The sequence below is a fragment of the Balaenoptera borealis genome (assembly GCF_965194805.1).
Source record: "Balaenoptera borealis genome assembly, chromosome: 13".
Taxonomy (NCBI): Eukaryota; Metazoa; Chordata; class Mammalia; order Artiodactyla; family Balaenopteridae; genus Balaenoptera; species Balaenoptera borealis.
Window position 1 is genome coordinate 88,394,378 of NC_138870.1, and position 18,501 is coordinate 88,412,878.

At 43.3% G+C, this 18,501-nt stretch overlaps 2 protein-coding genes across 4 annotated transcripts in view; both read left to right on the plus strand.

The window, feature by feature from the left end:
* The first annotated feature begins 317 nt into the window (after positions 1–317).
* TXNRD1 (thioredoxin reductase 1) overlaps positions 318–18,501 on the plus strand; it is a 61,165-nt gene continuing 42,981 nt past the window's right edge. The window contains exons 1-2 of one of the 3 annotated variants that reach the window (XM_082349915.1): positions 427–575; positions 2,060–2,169. Coding sequence is in view for 1 of the 3 variants with exons in the window: in XM_082349914.1 (XP_082206040.1) it covers positions 671–733 (63 nt within the window). In the remaining 2 variants the exon portion in view is untranslated. Of the gene's footprint in view, positions 576–604; positions 734–2,059; positions 2,170–18,501 lie in introns of those variants that run through there. The other 2 variants (XM_082349916.1, XM_082349914.1) reach the window with 2 other exon arrangements.
* Positions 11,583–13,931, plus strand: EID3 (EP300 interacting inhibitor of differentiation 3). The gene has a single exon (XM_082349928.1). The coding sequence runs from the start codon at positions 12,302–12,304 to the stop codon at positions 13,427–13,429; it is 1,128 nt and encodes a 375-aa protein (XP_082206054.1). The 5' UTR covers positions 11,583–12,301; the 3' UTR covers positions 13,430–13,931.

Genomic DNA, 18,501 nt, shown 5'->3' on the forward strand with positions numbered 1-18,501 from the left:
TGACAAATCCATTACTTTAGGGCAATGGGTCCCAAACTGCTGTTCACTAGAATCATCCAGGGAGTTTTAAAAACCTCAGATGGCCAGGTCGCACGCAATACCAATTACATCAGAATGTCTAGGGGTGGGAGCCAGGCGTCAGTATTTTTGAGGATCCTCGCATGATTACCATCAGTAGCAAAGTTCTGGAGTCACTGCCCGAGGGCATAGTCCAGTTTTGTTCAATTAAGGCACACCCTTTTGGTTCCGGTTCCCAACATTCCTTAAATTGTTTTTGCTCCTTTCTTGCTTTGGGGGCGCTGTGAGCAGGAAGAGGATGTGCTGTCACCCAATTAGGAGATCCCACTTTGCTAAGCCCATCAGCCTAGTTGCCAGTGCTGCACGAGGAGTGGATTTTTGCTTTGTCATTCTGACTCTGGCGGTTTGCCCGCCCATTCAGAGGAGGGCGTGGCTTCTCGGAGCTACTGGGAACCCGCAGCCCTTTCTCTTCAGTTTGCTTCAGTCCCGCATTGCACCGGAGCGGCAGGTGCTGGGACGTCTGAAGGAGCGCCTGGTGCCCAAGGACTCGCGTTCGTGTAAGCTTCGGGTTTACTGAAAACGGAGGAAGCCCCAGGCCCCTGGGCTGTGAGCACTCTGGGCCGAGAGCATCCTCCTGCCGGGTGCCTTGTGGATGCAGGGGAAGGGGAGACGTTTGAATGCGTGTCTGAGTAGGGCCGAGGTTTCTCTAAGTCGGGTGAGCTTCTTGGCGGGGTTCATTGTTTCGCCCGGGTCGGTGAAAGCTTGGCGTGTTGGTAGGTGAGACCGGCCCCCTGTCGGCTGTTGGTTTCCTGTCTCTAGCTCTTCTTTATAGAGACGGTTTGCAGAATATCGGAGAAAATGGTTTTTGTATCATTTCTTAATGCACGAGTCTTGAAATGTAGGTGATAATATGATGAATAGATTGACAGAACCTTGTCAGCAATAAGCGAGTGTAACGATTAAAGGATGCCTTTCGAGGAATTTTCACACCACTGAATCCTCAGAAATTGTGAGAGATTGGCAAATCACGTGTGTCTCCGTGTGTTCAAGTGCGGAGACCAAGGCTTAGACTCCTGTGACTTTCCCTAGGCTGTTAAAGGAGACAACTAAGAGGAACCGGTGCTTATCTCACTGTATCAGGCAGTACAGGGTAGGGGTTAAAGGCTACACTGCACTGCCTTGTTTGAATCCTGGCTCTGCTGTTGACTGACTAGCTGCTTGAATTTGGGTAGGGAAGCTTTTCTGTGCCTCAGTTTCCCTATTTGTGAAATGGACCTGATTGGACCTACTTCAACAGGGTAGTTATGAAGATTAAGTATTAACATATGCAAAGCACTACAGAATCGTTAGCTGCTATTACTATTGTTATTGTCAAACAACTATACTTTTGGGGGCTGGTGTGGTTTTTGTCTCATGAATGGACCTGATGTCAGTATAACTAGAGTCTATTTTTAATTCTCACTGACTCATTCTCTACCTCAGTTCGCCCGTTTGTAAAATTGGACCAGTTGCACCCAGCATGTCATTTAGGGTGTCGCTGTATTATTTCAGGGTTCTCAAATCACCCCAAGTGGGCAGTGTTCTTAATTTTGCCTCGAGGTTTCAAATTTCAGAGAAACTTTGGAAGTTGGTTTTTTGGCATTCTGTGTATACGATGCAGAGTTCAAAGGAAGATTAAGTTGGGAGGTGTTTTATAAAAGCTGAGATAATTAATTGTGCCTTAAGCTTGCTTTTGAGGCTTTTCTGAATTCCAGACATACTGGGAAAGTGGGACGTGTATTTTAGAGAGACTTGCTCTTCTTCCATTCCGGCCGGAATCGTGGGGTTTGTAGTTGGCCTCGAGGCCATGTTTCCAGCCCGCGTGTAGGTCCGGACCCGAGCCGGCGGCGGGCCTTAGTCAAGGTCAGGGCCGGGGCTGGGGCCTGGGCGGTCGCCCGGGCGAGTGCAGTTTGGGACGCGGAAGCCCCGCCCCCGCCGCGCACTTCCCGCCGCGGCCGCGGGCGGAAAGACTGACCGGATCCGCTCTGCTTTTGCGCCACAGAGAATGGGCGGGGCCTCGAGGGAGCGCTCTGCGAACTGACCTGGGGAACCGACGTACCCGTTGTGTTTGTGAAACGGAGAAATCTAGGCGGCCATGGTCCAACCCTGAAGGTAGGTGGGGGACCTTAACGTCTCTTTTGCCGCCTGAACTGCGAACGAGCTCATCGATCCGGTCGTGGTCTCAAAGCCAGGGTGATCGTGAGCGAACCTCCAAACGGAGCACATCCTTAGAAAACGACAAAGAAACGTGGGGGCCAGCTCACGTGTTAATCGACGTGGATGAGACACACATTTCGGAAGTGGGAAGCTTGGAAGGGCAGACGGACCTATTTTCATCTTTTAAAATAGGTTTTTTAAAGTGTCCTTTTTCTTTCCTTCCCAGTAAATCCAAATAACTTAAAATTTTTTAGCAGCAGTGTAAACTGCTGAAAGTGAGTCGTTTATAGACGTACTGAGAAAAGTGGGTCAGGAAATGCTTTATCTTTGTCCGTCCCTATCGTCTTCCTCTTTAATTCTCGGGGAGGGAAACCCAGAAACCCCGGAACCCCAGGCTCAGGGGAGAGCAACCAGCAAGCTCCTAGAGTGAGTTCATTTCCCTTCAGGTATCTCTTTTCTAGCCCAGAGTTAACAACTGGGTAGAGGGGAAGAAGAGAAAGAAATCTTTCCTTTGGGTGGTGGTGAGCGTGGTGGCAGCCCTCCCTTAGGATCATCCACTGAGGGGTGGATGGGTCATGGCCCGCCATACGGGCAAGATGCTGGGAGGCTGGATGGGTCATGGCCTGCCATACAGGCAAGATGCTGGGAGGCTGGGTGCACATTTAGGGGGGGATATGCAACGTGGATGACCAGGTTAGAAAGCCTCAGAATCCCATCACCTTGATACATCTGCTTTAACTTTTGCTGATTTTTTTGTCCTCCTTGTCTGTTTGTATCAATGTAATGTTCAAGAAATGGGTCTCATACTTGAACATTGCCTTCTTAGAAGTAAGCCTGAGGCCTCAGTTAAATGTAACAATGTATTTTGATGTGTGTGTGTGTTTAGGAAGGTTATAACAATTTGTATTTTTATTTACTACCTTTTCTTTTAAAAGAATCTTATTTATTACCTTTTTTGAAGAATGGGTATAAGAAATGGAGATAGACTTCAAAGGCAAATAATAAATTAATGGAAAATAATTAAAGGAGATTAAGGCTTTTAGCTTGATATAAAATACACTGTGTTACTCAGACCTTTAGTTTGCAAGTAAAATGAGACAGAGTCCTGTTAATATTCTTTCCTGTCTGATCTTTTTTCCGCCTGTGTCATAAATTTGCACTTAAAAAGCTGTATAGGCATTTGATCTTTATATAAATTCTACAGATGGTCCTAGTTTTAACACCAGTGGGAGTAAAAAGTAAAATCACTTTTTTATAAGCTTTGCACCCACTTTATTGGTAAGATCTGATGTTCTCAATTCTTTATGATCATAGTTAATTTCAGACATTCAGTGACGTGCAATGCCATGAATGAAAAGCCTACCACCAAGTTATAATTAAATTTTAAAAAATGATTTAGTACATCTCCTTTAAGTAAACTTACCACTCTCTTTTGTATCATTTGATATATTTTTGGTTTTTAATGAGTACTAAGATGTGGAAGAAGACACAACAAGGTAAGGCTACTGCTTTGAAATGTTTGTGAATTTCTAGATAATTGTTGCCCACATTTGGGACTAAATGGTAGGTCTTGAAATTCTTTAGGGAACGTTGGGTTTGAGTGGAGAAAAGCATTTATTTAGTGGAGAATTGAGTGCTTATAGGATTAGTGTTATAATCCTGAAGTCCACACCATAAAAAAGGTTAAGATTTCCTGCTTTAGTTGCAACCTAAATAATGGAGAGGGAGGGAGCTCGTTAAAACATGTGCTTTTCTTTTCTCCTCTTATTATTGTTTTTTCCTTTGTCTTCCTTTCTCCTCAATAAATAGCAGCAGCAGCAAAACCTGCCTTGTTTTCACAGCGTACTATGGAAGACCAGGGAGTACAGCCCTATTACTAGGAACTGATAAATTTAGATGACTACCTACAGGATGAAGGCTTTAAAGAAGTGCCTTTCAAAAAACTGTAGACTATGGACCACCTGCACAGAGTCCCCTGGAGTGCTTGTTAATTAAACACACATGCTTGGGCTTTACCTGAGATCTTGTTCATTAAACCCTCTGTAAGGGACTAGGTTCTGCCTTTTAATTTATTTTAAACAAGCCTCCTCAGGTAATTCTTATAACTATCACGTTTGAGACTTACTTTAATGTATAAGGTAGTTTGGTCACGATTAGTTGCTAAATAATTAGAATCGAGGAAAACCAAACAAAAGATTACTGTTTAATATCTAAAAGGTGTTTGAAGATGGCAAAGAGTAACTTAACAGGCAAGTAACACTTTCTACCTGAATAGAAAAATGGGGAACTATGCTATCTGTGGTCAGGGCCTGTATGTGCATGTGTGAAATTAGCACTAGCTAGCTACTAAATTCTAAGAACTATGAATATAGTTCCTGTTGCACAAAGACATACGGCTTTCATAAACATTTTAGTTCTTAAGAGCAAGCTTGCAAATTTTCCTACAGGGACTCTTTCTTATATGTAAATCAGTGTCTCCAGGATTCCAGAGTTTTGAAACCACTCATATAAAATGAATGCCTGTCGGTGGTATTGAGAGGTAAAGCAAAGTGAGTGAAAAAGTGCTTACTGGAATACAAAGTGCCAGACATAGTTAAGACTTCAGTAGTTTGAGATAATAATCTTGGGAGATTAAGACTAAAACTTGCAACATGGGACTTAATTTCTTCCAGGCAATAATAGGAGAGAACAGGGACACAAAGCGGTGCATGATTAACATCCAAGGGAATTATGGAGCCAGTGTGGGAGGAGCTCAGAGGTGATGGTGTTGTGGTCAGGCTGGGGGCCCCCCACATTCTGGGCCCGGGGTAGGCACTGAAACAGGCAGGTCTCCTCTCAAGCCTAACTTCTAAAAGTTACCAGAAATCAGACTCCTAACTGAATAGACATCGGGAAATGAGTGGTAATTTAATAACTCTCTGACCATTCCCTTTCTTTCTTAATACTCTACCAAAACAGGCAGAAAACTTGATTCTCTCCTCAGATAATCCCTTCCGGGGAGATTAGTAGTGTATGTGCTTTTTGGCCTAGTTAAGGTTGAGGCCTAAGGAGAATTGAAGGACTGCTTTGACTCTGGTTTATTTAAGAAGGTAAGAGTAAGGACTAACAGTGTTTACAAGAGGCATAGATTGTTAGTGCAGCAAATAAATTTATTTGGTGCTGATTATATAGTAAAATTTTTGCTAGCTGTGAATGCATGGTGAGACCCAGTGCCTTTTCCTCCCGCTTTAACCAGGTGACAACACAAACCTCTTCTTTGCTGTCTGTCAGTCCTTGTACAGTGGTGTCACTGTTCTGGTCCAGGCTTCAGATTTCCTCTCACCTTTCCTGTCTGTTCATTTACCAGGGCCTGTTTCCCACACAGGTGCCCACTTCTTCTATTAACTTTTTGCCCAGGCTACTTGAGGTACTGTTGCCTCCTACCTGAACGGTCGCTAACTGGCTGCCCACTTCTGATCTCCCTGCCCTTGCAGTCCATCTGCTGCAGAACCATCTTCCTGATTGCTTCTTTGCTGCCCCCAGATCTGCATCCAGGATGAGTATGTATTTCTTAACTTGGTTTTCCATGTCCTCCAGGGTCTGGCCCCAACCTGCTTTTCTGGTGATCTCGTGCTCTGCCCCCTTTTACCTCTACTGGAAGCTTGTGGGAATACTGTTGGAGCTGTGGTCCCTAAAATTTCCCTCCTTTGTTCTGTTCTTCATTTTCTTTCCTGACTTTTCTTCCTGCTCAGACCCACTTTTCCAACTGCCTACCTGTGTCAGAGTACAAGGCCAGATTTGCCTGTTCTCTCCCTCCTCTGCTCCCGCAGCACTCCCACAAATCCCTGTCTCTGGGAAAGGAGGAGTCCTGCCAATATCAGAAGTGAAGAGTTAGACTTATTCCTTGTGCCTATGATTCTAGATCTGCCTTAGAGCTCATCAGATATTTAAATGAATGTCTGTCAATGATAGCAGCTACCATTTATTGAACGTCTACTGTGTGCTAGCCTCTAAATGCTGTGGTACCTAGTTGATTGAAATCCTTCCAGTAGTAGTCCTGTGAAGGAGGTGGTGTGATCCATTTTTACAGATGAGCTAATGGAGGCCCTCAGATCTTAAGGAGTATGCCCAGATGACACAGCTAGTAAAGCAGCAGAGCCAGGATGGAGCGCAGGCCTGTCTGTAAAGTTCACTCTGGTGTTCTCACACTTCTGGCACTTGGCTCTGTGTTACTGCTATTGGGATGCGTGCCTGATCTCCCTGGTGTGATTGTGCGCTCATGATTCATGGCTGAGCCCATGCACATCTTGGTATTCCTAGCATAGCTCTGGCAAATTGGCCTTTGTGCATAGCATGCTTGCTGAGTGGGACTGCATTCCTCTGTGCCTGCTAAATTATACCCTCCTTTAGGGTGAAAATGATTTATCTTTGTATCTTCCATGTATTATTTTAACACCTAGTATGCACTCAGTAAATAACCTGTGGAATGAATGGTTGATGGTAGGGCCGGAGGACTGACTTCAGTGAGGGATTTAGCTACAAGGTGTCTGATTTGGTGAAAGTGGACTGTCTCTGTTAGTGATTAAGCCCCAAGTATAATAGTTCAGGAGAGGTTCTAGGCAGCATATAAAGCAGTTCAGACTTTTTTTTTTAAAAATAAATTTATTTATTAATTAATTTATTTTTGGCTGTGTTGGGTCTTCGTTTCTGTGCGAGGGCTTTCTCCAATTGCGGCGAGCGGGGGCCGCTCTTCATCGCGGTGCGTGGGCCTCTCACTGTCGCGGCCTCTCTTGCTGCGGAGCACAGGCTCCAGATGCGCAGGCTCAGTAGTTGTGGCTCACGGGCCCAGTTGCTCTGCAGCATGTGGGATCCTCCCAGACCAGGGCTCGAACCCGTGTCCCCTGCATTGGCAGGCAGACTCTCAACCACTGCGCCACCAGGGAAGCCCCAGACTTTTAAAAGAGCTGTATGATAGCGGCATTGTCCATCTTCAGTTTATGTAGCTGTGTCCAGGTCAGTTGAGAAGAAAGTCACATTATGTCTATTTAGCTACTGTTTATTGAGCCCCTGTGTTCTCGATGTTGAGCTAGGCTCTGTCTTTGTTATCTCTAACTCAAGCCTGTAGGGCAATGTATATATTTTAAAATACCTTTGTCAACAGATGTTTGTATATGATTTTTTACAAAGAGTCGTGGCTGCTCTGTATATGACAGAGAAGACATCGGATAGAAGACATTTACAGAAGAGGAAACTCAAACTCCAAAGAAAGCACTAGTTTTGATTTTAACCCAGGGCTCCAGAGCTGAGTTTTTTCAAGGCTGCCTCCTTTAGAAGCCAAATACCCAGTGCTTTCCTACCCTTAGTCTATCAGAGTGATGCTCCTGGTCATTGCTGACTTCTGAGGTGTCCCAAGAGAGTTGATAGTGGCTCTTACAACAGGAAAGGTTCTATTCTCATCTCACACCCTTGTTTATGTTAGTTCTTCAGGCTTGGCAAGTCAGCCAGCACTTGGTTTTCTGAAGTGTCAGTTAAATATATGACTTTCAACCACAGAGCAAGGGTGGAAGTTTTATATATTCTAAAGTATTTCAGTGGGCAGGTCCAAATTATTTTGTGGGGCTTGATTGTCATTTTATCTTCTACTTCAACTAACAGTAAAGCCTTCTTATTTGAATAGAACAGTTATTCAAAGCCTCTTTTAGATACCAGGTTTTTTCAAAGAACCTGCTGAAGTCCAAGGAGCCATTTATGAGAAAAATATACATAAAGAATTGTGCGGGAATTCCCCGGCAGTCCAGTAGTTAGGACTCTGGGCTTGCACTGCAGCGGGCACAGGTTCGATCCCTGGTCGAGGAATTAAGATCCCACGTGCCACGAGGCACAGCCCAAAAAAAAAAAAAAAAAAAAAAAAAAAATTATATGCCATTTAACTGACATTAGAATTTAAATAAACCCACACTGATTAAATTTAATAAATTTTCCCAAAAAAAAGGAATTTTGCATATAATCTCAGACTCTTCATGGCCCTGATTCAGAATTTCTAGTAGAGTGGTTTACCCTTCAGAGTGCTATACACAGTTCCATTAGTTGAAGCCTTAGTAGGTTTTTAAATTTTATTATATGACAAATTTCTTTTCACTGGTATTATTACAGTGAGATATATTTCCCTGTCTTCCTTATGGATATTTAGCCTTTAAAATATTTTTCTGTTCCTAAAACAACATCCCAGGAGTGAAGCTACTGGTTTGTATACACTTTTTTTTTTTCCTATTTAGTGTCTAATGTTTATTAAACACTTGCTATCTTTGGGATAACTGAAGATTTAAGTACCTGCTCAATAGTTGAAAATATTGTCAGATCTATCACGTAATTCTCGTTTATTCAATACTTACAGTAACTTTATGATGTAAGTAGTAGTATTCTCATCTTACAAATGAGGAGACTGGAGGCTGACAGGTTAAGCAACCTAAGGTAGTGCTAATAGCTAATAGGTCATGAATGGAACCCAGGTTTGCCTCCTTCCACTGTCCATGGTCTTTTCAGAAACTCATTTAAAAAACACAGATATCTGCCTTGATCATTGGAAAGTTTACCTTTAATACTGAAAAGCTAAACAAAGCAAAAATATACACACACAAACATAACCTTAAAGGAAATTCAGATGAAAGAGAACATATACCTAACATCCAGCTACTCCAGCAAATCAAGCTAGGCCTTCACCACATCTCTTCACAGCTCAGTATTAAATCAATACCCTGGCAGGATGAGGGGAGAAAAACTGCTGTGAAAGGAGGAACAGAAAAGTGTCAGGAGGTAGCTAACAGCAGGATAAGCATATCTTTTAGAGTGCGGGACTCAAACCTGACTGGTTCTTGGCTTTGGCTCAGAGGTCTCTTAAATATCTGTTGGTTGTAGATTAATCAGGCAATAAAACCCCACTGGAAAAGATAGTGGGTCCTATGTGACTTTTAAAATTTGACCATAGAGAGACCTATAACCTATCACATTCATCCGTACCACCATGTTTGTGTTGAACACTAGGGGTTGTGGGAAGGAGCTTAAGAATGCTTGGAATGAATGAATCTGGACTTCTAGCAAAGGGACTGAATAATAATACTGGAGGAAAAAAGTGAAGAAAAGAAGAAAGGAAATGGAGGCCCTATGGAGCCTTTAGCAGCAACTCCTGAAAGAGAAAAAGGGGTAAGAGGGAAGCTAAATTATTTTGGAGGCCAAGTTGTGTGTTAAGGGACCTGAACTAGTCTTACCGCAAGAAGAAGGTAGACTTCAGTGATTTCTTTAAAGTACCCGCACTTTTTGCCTTCTGTTAAGAGTCACAGAGAAGTTTACTGGTATAACAAATTAGGTATTGCTGTGCATTCTTTTTAAGCTGCATTTATATAATTATTACTAGTAATTGGACCTCGGGTTAGAAAATCACCATTTAGTAACTTAAGGATTCACAAGTGTAGAAATCCCGTTCTTCAAATGATCAGGGAAAATCATTAGATTTGAGATTTGTATTTTGTAGCCACATCTAAACTTTGCGCTTTAAAGGCAGATTTTAAAAGGCAGAGTATAATGCAAGTATGACTTTCTGAGGATGACCTAAGTTACATGTTACCAAGGTTCTTACGAGCAGGGATCTAGCAGAGAATAAATTCAGCACTGAAAATCACAACTTAGTAATATGATGCTGGTCTTGATGTGTGCTGTTGCTCCGAGCAAGTTGTGTGGGCTGTTATCTCCTGTGACATCCCTATAAATGATATATTAGTAATACTTTATAAGTAAGTTGGGAGAATTAATTTATTTTTCTAAGGCATTTAAAAATTGTTTGATGAAAGGCTCTGTATGGAGCAAATTGGTGTCGGTCTGTTTTCCATCCTCTGAGCCAGGAGAAAATAGGCACCTTAGGGTGGGAAGGTTGGCTTATCTTTTGGAGTTCTTTTATAAATCGTTTTTATTGAATTTGAAATGGATATCAGAAGCTCCCAAGAATATGGTTAACTATAAAAGCAAACTTTTTTGAACTTGGAACTATGTGTTTTCATCAAAGATTTAAAACGGGTAAGTGTTAGTTTGTAATTGGCCAGACTTGGGGGTAAAATATGGCCCTTTGATGATCCTGGTCCCCAACTTTTTCTCTTTCTTTTTCTTCATTTCAGAGAAGCGATAAGGCTGACTTTCTGAAAAGCAGTCAACTTTACCTTTTTTTTTTTTTTTTTTTTAATTAGTTATTTTTGGCTGTGTTGGGTCTTCATTGCTGCGCGCGGGCTTTCTCTAGTTGTGGTGAGCGGAGGCTACTCTTCGTTGCGATGCACGGGCTTCTTGTTGCGGTGGCTTCTCTTGTGGAGCACAGGCTCTAGGCACGTGGGCTCGGTAGTTGTGGCCCACGGGCTCTAGAGCACAGGCTCAGTAGTGGCGCATGGGCTTAGTTGCTCCGCGGCATGTGAGATCTTCCTGGACCAGGGCTCGAACCCATGTCCACTGCATTGGCAGGCAGATTCTTAACCACTGCACCACCAGGGAAGTCCCAACTTCTATTGTCAATGTGTAAGATATATTTCTTCCATTAATCTGTGAAATATTTTGCTCCAAATAAGTTGGCAGTAGGTGCTGGAACAAAGGTTTTCATCTACGCTTACACGTTCAAGTGTGCATACTCAAATGCCTCCATGTGAAAATAGCTTTGCTTGGAAGATTTATAACCAAATTCTTGCTTTAGGGAAGCTAACAGTCTAATAGGGCAGGGTAATGTATATGCACAAGTAACAGTACTGCATGCTGTTTTTGAAAAATGCATGTTTCTTTCTGAATTTTGCCCCTACTTAAAAAGAATAATGGTGAACGAATAGTAATATAACTATTTTGAAGTAACTTAACATGAGGCTTGGCTGTTCATGTATTTGCAAGAAACTTTATGCTAATGTCAAAGAAAAATGAACCAGTGTAGATGCATAGGAAGGAAGGTAGGGCCAATATACTTCCTGGTGCCTTGAAACCAGAGCTTCAGATGCAATGTGGTGGTCTCTCTCTCTCTCTTTCCCTCTCTCCTTCCCCTCTTGTGACTGATGAGCTCTGAGCCCTTTCTCCAACTGTACGTGATTTCCTAGTGAACTAGGGGGTGTATTTTTCCAACATAGATTAGTCACCCGACTTACAGCATTCACGTTCATATCCTTATAACAGATTGTGTTTAAAATCTTCACAGATTTCTCACCTTTTAGGGTTCAGATTTACTATCCACTCGGAGTCTGTGACCCTCACTTTTGGCAAGCTTCCAAACAGCTCTTTGGCGGAGACCCTGTCCACTTTATTCTTGTACCCTTGGCTGGCGCAGCACCAGAGATCGCTTGCGTAACGCTTGGGGCCGGGGGGGCCGGGGGTGGGAGTGGGGTAAGGTAGCGCACCTTCCCGCATGCGCCAGTCCGGACCTGGCTTACCCGATGACCCCGCCCCCCACTGGGGTAGGTTAGAGAGGATTTGGCTTTTGAAGGTTTTGAGGGCCCGCCTAGGTAATTAGCACAATTTACATTAGTATAATTACAGAGTTCCAAGCAACCACCTTGCAAATGGACCCTGAGAGTTCAGTTTGTCTGTAATGGAGATACCGCAGGCCACGATCCTTGGCTTTGTGAGCAGTTTATAATTTAGCCAGATTTAGTTTCCCCCCCCTAAAAAGTCTTTTAATCACAGAGCGAAAAAACGGTGCCGCAACATGTGACAGCAAATGTTTTAAAGCACGGGACGTTTGGTCCCCCATAATTTTGTCATAAGATTGTCCAAGCGTTTCTTTGAAAGCTAGATGACACTGCCAGTAAACGCCAAAATAGTAGCTATCGCTTGAACCGAGCGGTGTTACTCTAGGGTGGGGGTGGGACCCATTCTCGCGCGCCTTCTGCGCCGGCCGGGGGCTTGTTAACGAACACTGAAGGGTCTGGCCTCCGCGGGGCGGGGCCGCCGGGAGGCGGGGCGAGCCGGGCGCGGGACCGCCGGGCTGCGCTAGTGCGCATGCGCAGGCGTCCTCCTCCGCGCCGGCTGACCCCTTGTTTCCGCCGTTGGCCGAAACACTGCGAAGGTCGTTATCTGAGCGCTACCGGTCGCCGACATGGCTGAGGAAAAAGATTGCCTGAGTGGAGACTTAGAGATGGGCGAGGAGCCGGTGGTGACCATTACCGGTGGTGCGTACTCTGGGAAGCAGGCGGCGGAGGAGGAGGCGGCGGCGGCGGAGGAGCCGATGAAGGTGGAAGCGGCGGTGGGGACTGATGCCTGCTCTGAAGACCTTAGCTGTGGGGAGGCCGACATCGACCCAAGCCTGCTGGAGCTGGTGGATGAGGAGAAATGCCGGAGTATCCGCAAGCAGTACCGGCAGCTCATCTGTAACGTCCAGCAGAACCGTGATGACATAGTGAACACGGCGAGCGAGTCCTTAACCGAGGCTCTCGAAGAAGCCAATGTCCTGTTTGATGCAGTGAGTCGAACGAGGGAAGCGGCCCTCGACGCTCAGTTTCTTGTTTTGGCTTCTGATTTGGGTAAAGAAAAAGCAAAGCAGCTAAACTCTGACATGAGCCTTTTTAATCATGTGGCATTTTGTGATTTTCTGCTTATATTTGTGGGTCTAAACTGGATGGAAGATGATGGACGTGATGCGCTGAGTGACTGTGATGATAATATATCTCGCTCTTTTTGGGAGACAGTACAAAAGGAAGCAACGTCGTGGATGCTGCAAGCTGAAACATTCCACTTTATTTTCGGTTCATGCAAATCAGAGACTTCCGCGCGGAAGCCGCGACTTGAGCACCGGAAAAAAGTTCACAGAATGGAAGAAAACGGGGATATGCCTACAAAGCTGAGGAAGCTGGACCTGAGTAGTAATCAAGAAGCGACAGAAAAAGAAGTAGAAAGAATCTTGGGATTGTTGCAAACGTACTTTCGAAAGTATCCTGATACTCCCGTGTCCTATTTTGAGTTTGTGATTGACCCAAACTCTTTCTCTCGTACTGTGGAGAATATATTTTATGTTTCTTTCATTGTAAGGGATGGTTTTGCAAGAATAAGGCTTGACCAAGACAGGCTGCCAATATTGGAGCCCATTAATATTAACCATGTGGGTGAGGGGAATGATTCCAGTTCCCATGGCAGGAAACAAGGAGTTATATCTTTGAGTTTACAGGACTGGAAAAATATTGTGGCAACTTTTGAAATTTCAGAGGCCATGATCAGAAACTCGTACTAAAGATTTTTGTTCTTAGTGTAGGAGACATTTTGTGGTTTTTCTTAAGCATCTCAAAATGGAGAGTAAAATCTAAACAGAAGCACATATTGTATCTCTTGTAAAGTGAAAAAGTATTTTCAAGAACATCAGAAATTGTTTTACTGTGCAGTGTATTTTTCTTGGTAGTTTATAAAGTTGTCATGATTTTCTGTTGCTAAAAAAAATTCACTGGCATGTTCATGGGAAAGTTTTTTTGAATGCTCCTTAAGACTTTAATAATAAAAGTTCTGAATTCCATAAATTAAAAGGTATTTGATAATTTTCCAAAAAAAATTAGTTATGGTGCTCTGTGATACTTACTGCCTTGCTTTCCTCTGCTCCAGGGAACCACAGGAATCCCAAATGGGGCTCTTGACCAGGTTGGGGGGAAGAGTGGGTGGAAAAAATGGTCAAGGAAGACTATCTGTAGGGCAGAGCCTAAGTGACGTTAATACTGTTAAAAAAAAAAAAAATTCAGATGCCATGCTTCGTTGCAAAGAAGACTCAGTTATATTAATGAGTGGGTATCCATATTCTAAATAATTTCTCCTGTGATTGGACTCAACAAAAGTAGAATATCTCTACTGTAGTAGGTGAGCCATCAACTAAATGCTGGAAGGCGAGTAAATTGGTCAAAGGTAAGGAAGGTAGTCTCGCAGAGAAATATGGAGGCCAAATACGTGGAATTGTGAGAAGTTATGGCTCCAGAGAGACCTGTAAGATTTTTTGGAAGACTACTCCATTTGAATGTTATCCTGGGCAAAAATTGGCATACCTCATCTGTTAGTGTCCTCAGGAGTAGCAGGTAACCTTTGCCAGATTATTTCAAACAAAATCTTTTAACATCCAGTTACATAGTCTTTATGTACTGGCTTCATTTCTTCTCTGGCCCCTAGCTTCCCTTTGTAATTTCTGCTGATACAGAGTGTCCCTCAGAATCAGTGATGTTTCATCATGGTAACAGCTTTGAATATTTGTTCCCAACTCCATTTTGATTTCTTAAGTAGGGCTTTAAATGCCTGGAAACTTCCTGTTTAAACTGAAATATGTGATTAATTAATCCAAGTTTTCTTCATTTTCTTCACTTAGGATAAAGCCATAACGGCTTTTTAGTGTTGTTGCTTGTAATTGTTTTAAGAATATAAATTACCACCTTATTTGGATGCTACTGCTGAAAATTTGGGTCTTTAAGAAAACAAGTTTTGAAGGTGCAGTGAGCATGCCTGTGCTTTCCTTGATCCCTATAGAAACTAAATCTTTGGTAGCAGGGGGTCTTGCCATTAAATCTTATTTGGCAAGTGGATAAGTATCTGCTTTGCATGGCAGTAATGATAAACTTTCCCACTAAGTCTAAATGTAGTACAGGGAAGGGAAATCCAAAGACTAAATGAATGACTTTGAGATCAAGAGAAGATTGAGATTGAGAGGTTCTTCAGTAATAGTGGAGGTTTTTAGCAAAAACAAATTTCTCATGAAACTGGGCCAATTATTTTCTAAAGTAGTCAATTTTTCCCCTTTTTTATATGAAGGGATGCTCACCCTTCCCAGTGTCTACCACCCTTTGATCTAGCGATTGTGGAAGCATCATTTGGTCTCAGATCCTCCCTTTAGCATGCCTCTACCAACCGGGTTCCTTAGGTTTTCCAGAGCTTTGCTGTTTGGGGAAAAGATAATCTTTGTGATAGCAAAAAGATCTTGCCTCAGGTCTACTCACCACCAGTTCTGTCTTTAAACGCCAAGTGCCTTTACTAGGAGTATTTGAAACTTAGTGATGACTAAAAGCATTAAACAGAGAATGTGGAGGTTTGGGAGGAAAGTAATCTTCTGGGTCTTCTCTAAAGTAATAGCTGTTAACATATAAATCAGGTTGACCACTTGTTTCTACTTTTAATTGGTTGTCATGACACATAGATTGCCTCATCACTTGGAAATTAAAGCGATTGTTTACCTTGAAGAAAAAAGGAAAATTGACCAATAGATAACTCATTTATAGAGATTAGATGTGAACCAAGCTGCAAGTCTGCTGGTTTCCCACTAATATAGTTAGAGTGCCTTATATTTCGCAGGTTCAGTAAAATCAGCTGAACTTCAGGAGAATATTATGGAAATCTTTTAAACTAGGATTTTGTTGTTTGACAGAACCACTCTCTGGTCAAAGGACGTGGGATCAGATCCTCTGTAATGTTCTAGTTGGAGACTTTGGGCAAATTAGTAAACCAGCAGACCTTTAGGTTTTTTATTTGCTAAGTGGGAATAATTACCTGTTCTCTTAAATTTACAGTAAGGATAAAATGAGAAAATGTATGTGACAAGTATTTTGAATTAATGGATGTGGTATAGTGAGAAAAGCAAGAGATTTGTAATCATTTAGATCTGGGTATAATTATTGACTCATGGGCAAGTTTCTTAATCTCTAAGGGTTTCTTTTTTTTTTTTTTAATTTATTGTCTTTCTTTATCTTTGGCTGCGTTGGGTCTTCGTTGCTTCACGCGGGCTTTCTCTAGTTGTGGTGAGCGGGGGCTACGCTTTGTTGCGGTGGCTTCTCTTGTTGCAGAGCATGGGCTCTAGGCGCAAGGGCTTCAGTAGTTGTGGCTCATGGGCTCTAGAGCGCAGGCTCAGTATTCGTGGCGCACGGGCTTAGTTGCTCCACGGCATGTGGGATCTTCCTGGACCAGGGCTCGAACCCGTGTCCCCTGCATTGGCAGGCGGATTCTTAACCATTGCGCCAGCAGGGAAGCCCTCTAAGGGTTTTCTTATTGTCATTTCTGAAATGGGAATGGCATGTGATTAAATGGGATGATATATACCAAACATCTAGCCCAAGGTTGGGCTCGCTGTGAGCACTCATGTTAGTCCCTCACTCAGTAGTAGATCAAAGTCAGAAAGTCCATGCTGCTGCCTCTTTCCATGGTGACATCTCTGTCCCGGTTCGTACACTTTGCTTTAAGTCTAGATGTCGTGACTTTCTCATATTCTTGCGTTTGTTGTGGGGAAACCATTACCAAGTGATTAGAATTGGCACTTTGTTAGTTCACTCAACAACTGTGCCAGGCACAGCTCTAGGCATGGCGGGTGGGGGGTGGAAAGTGGTGAACTGAAAATTGCCTGTCTCTCATGGAGTTTATATTCTAATGGCTGTATTAGTTTCCTATTGCTGTTGTAACGAACTACCATTTAGTGGCTCAAAAACAACACAAATTAATTTTCTTACGGTTCTGGAGGTTGGAAGTCTGAAATCGGTTTCTCAAGGTGTCAGCACGGCCGGTTCCTGTGGAGGCTCTGAGGAGAGAAATCTGTTTTGCCTTTTCGGAGGCCACATGTGTTCCTTGATGCACTAGTCCTCCGTTTTCAAAGCTGCCAGTGCAGCCTCTCTGTCTTTGCATTGATTACTGCAATGAAGTCTCCCTCTGCCTCCCTCTTATAAGGATACTTGTGAATAAGTTGGGCCCGTGGGATAATCCTGGAAAATCTCCCCATCCCCGGATTCTTAAATTACATCTCCAGAAACTCTTTTACAGGTAATGTATTCACAGGATCTGGGGTTTGGACTTCAGTGTTAGGGGACCATTGTTGAGCCTGTCACAGAGTGGGAGACCACGGTAATTCTGTCAGTGATGACTGCTCTGGAGAAAAACTGCTTGGAGAGTGGCTGAGAGGCTGGGTCGGGGTGGGCCCTGGGAGGAGGCATTGAAATGGAGTCTGTTTGTTCTAAGCCATTTGCCAGAATACTTGGTACAGAGTGAATGTTAACTATGACTGTGGCTCTAGACATTTTAGGCACATGATAGCTGGCAGGTCTAGATGGTTAATTGGTCGTGGAGAATCAGCTTCCCTGGTTCTCCTAGGAGGAAGGTAGTGTAGCAAGCATCTCTACTTCACTGGGCACAAAGACAATTCTCTGATTTGTACTCACCTCAGTATTACTGTTTGATAGTTTTCACCCAGCACCACCTGTCAGCATTGATTGAAATTTTCCCTAGGCCAGGAGTTGGCAATGTTTTTTCTGCAAAAAGCCAGGTAGTAAATATTTTAAGCTTTGTGAGCCATATGGCCTCTGTTGAAACTAGTCAACTGTGCTCTTGTTGCAAGAACAGCAGCTCTAGACAATATTGAAACAAGTGGGCGTGGCTGTTTTCCAATAAAATTTTATTTATGGATACTGAAATTCGGGTTTCATATAAGTATTGCTCTTGATTTTTTTTTTTCCTTTATCATTTAAAAATGTTAAGAAGAACCATTGTTAGCTCAGGGGCTGTGAAAAAAAAAAAAACGAAAACAAACTACAGGCCTGCTGGGTTTGCCCCTCAGGCTGTAGTCTGCCAGTTCCTGTTATAGACCTGGGGCCCAGGCTCTTATAGAAAGCCTGTAGCATTTAAACCATCATTTAGTTTTATTTCTTTCGTGGCCCATAATCCTCCAAAGCAGAGGCTTGAGGTATATCGCCTAGTGGATGCTGCAGCGTGCTGGCAACAGCAGTCAGATTTCAAAGGAAACAAGCAGTCAGCAGCTCGTATCATTTATATAATCACTGCAGACAAGGAACCCAGGCAGGAGAATTTAAGCAGTTTGCCCAGGATCACATAAGTGACAAAGTCAGGTTCAGATTTGGACTAAATCCAAGCTCCTAACCTATTATGCTACACCCCTGGTACATTTTCAGTGTTTTCCCACAGTTTTATTCTCAGGGATGAGAAAGCTGAACTGAAGCTCAGCCTCTCAGTGTACATAACAGAGTAGGAACTAGCACCCAGGTGTTTTATTCTAAGAATATTTTTGAACATCACATGCATGTGGAGTTGGCACTGGTGATGCAGAAATGAGACAAGATGCTTGTCCTTGTAGAGTTGATGGGATTGTGTGAAGATGCCAGCAGGGGCATCAGAGGAGGATCCAGCCTGCTGGGCACAGTCAAGTAAAGGCTTCCAGCTAAATCTTGAAGGACAGGAAGGGGCGGAACAGTCTTCACTAAGTGCTCTGAGAATCTGTGTTAATGCAGTTGCAAGAAACAGGAGAATGTTGTTTGGGAACCTTAGGGAAACAATGGAACAAACGGG

What these genes read in the sequence shown, in the direction of transcription:
- EID3 (XM_082349928.1), top strand. Translation starts at nt 12,302, where the DNA reads ATGGCTGAGGAAAAAGATTGCCTGAGTGGAGACTTAGAGATGGGCGAG.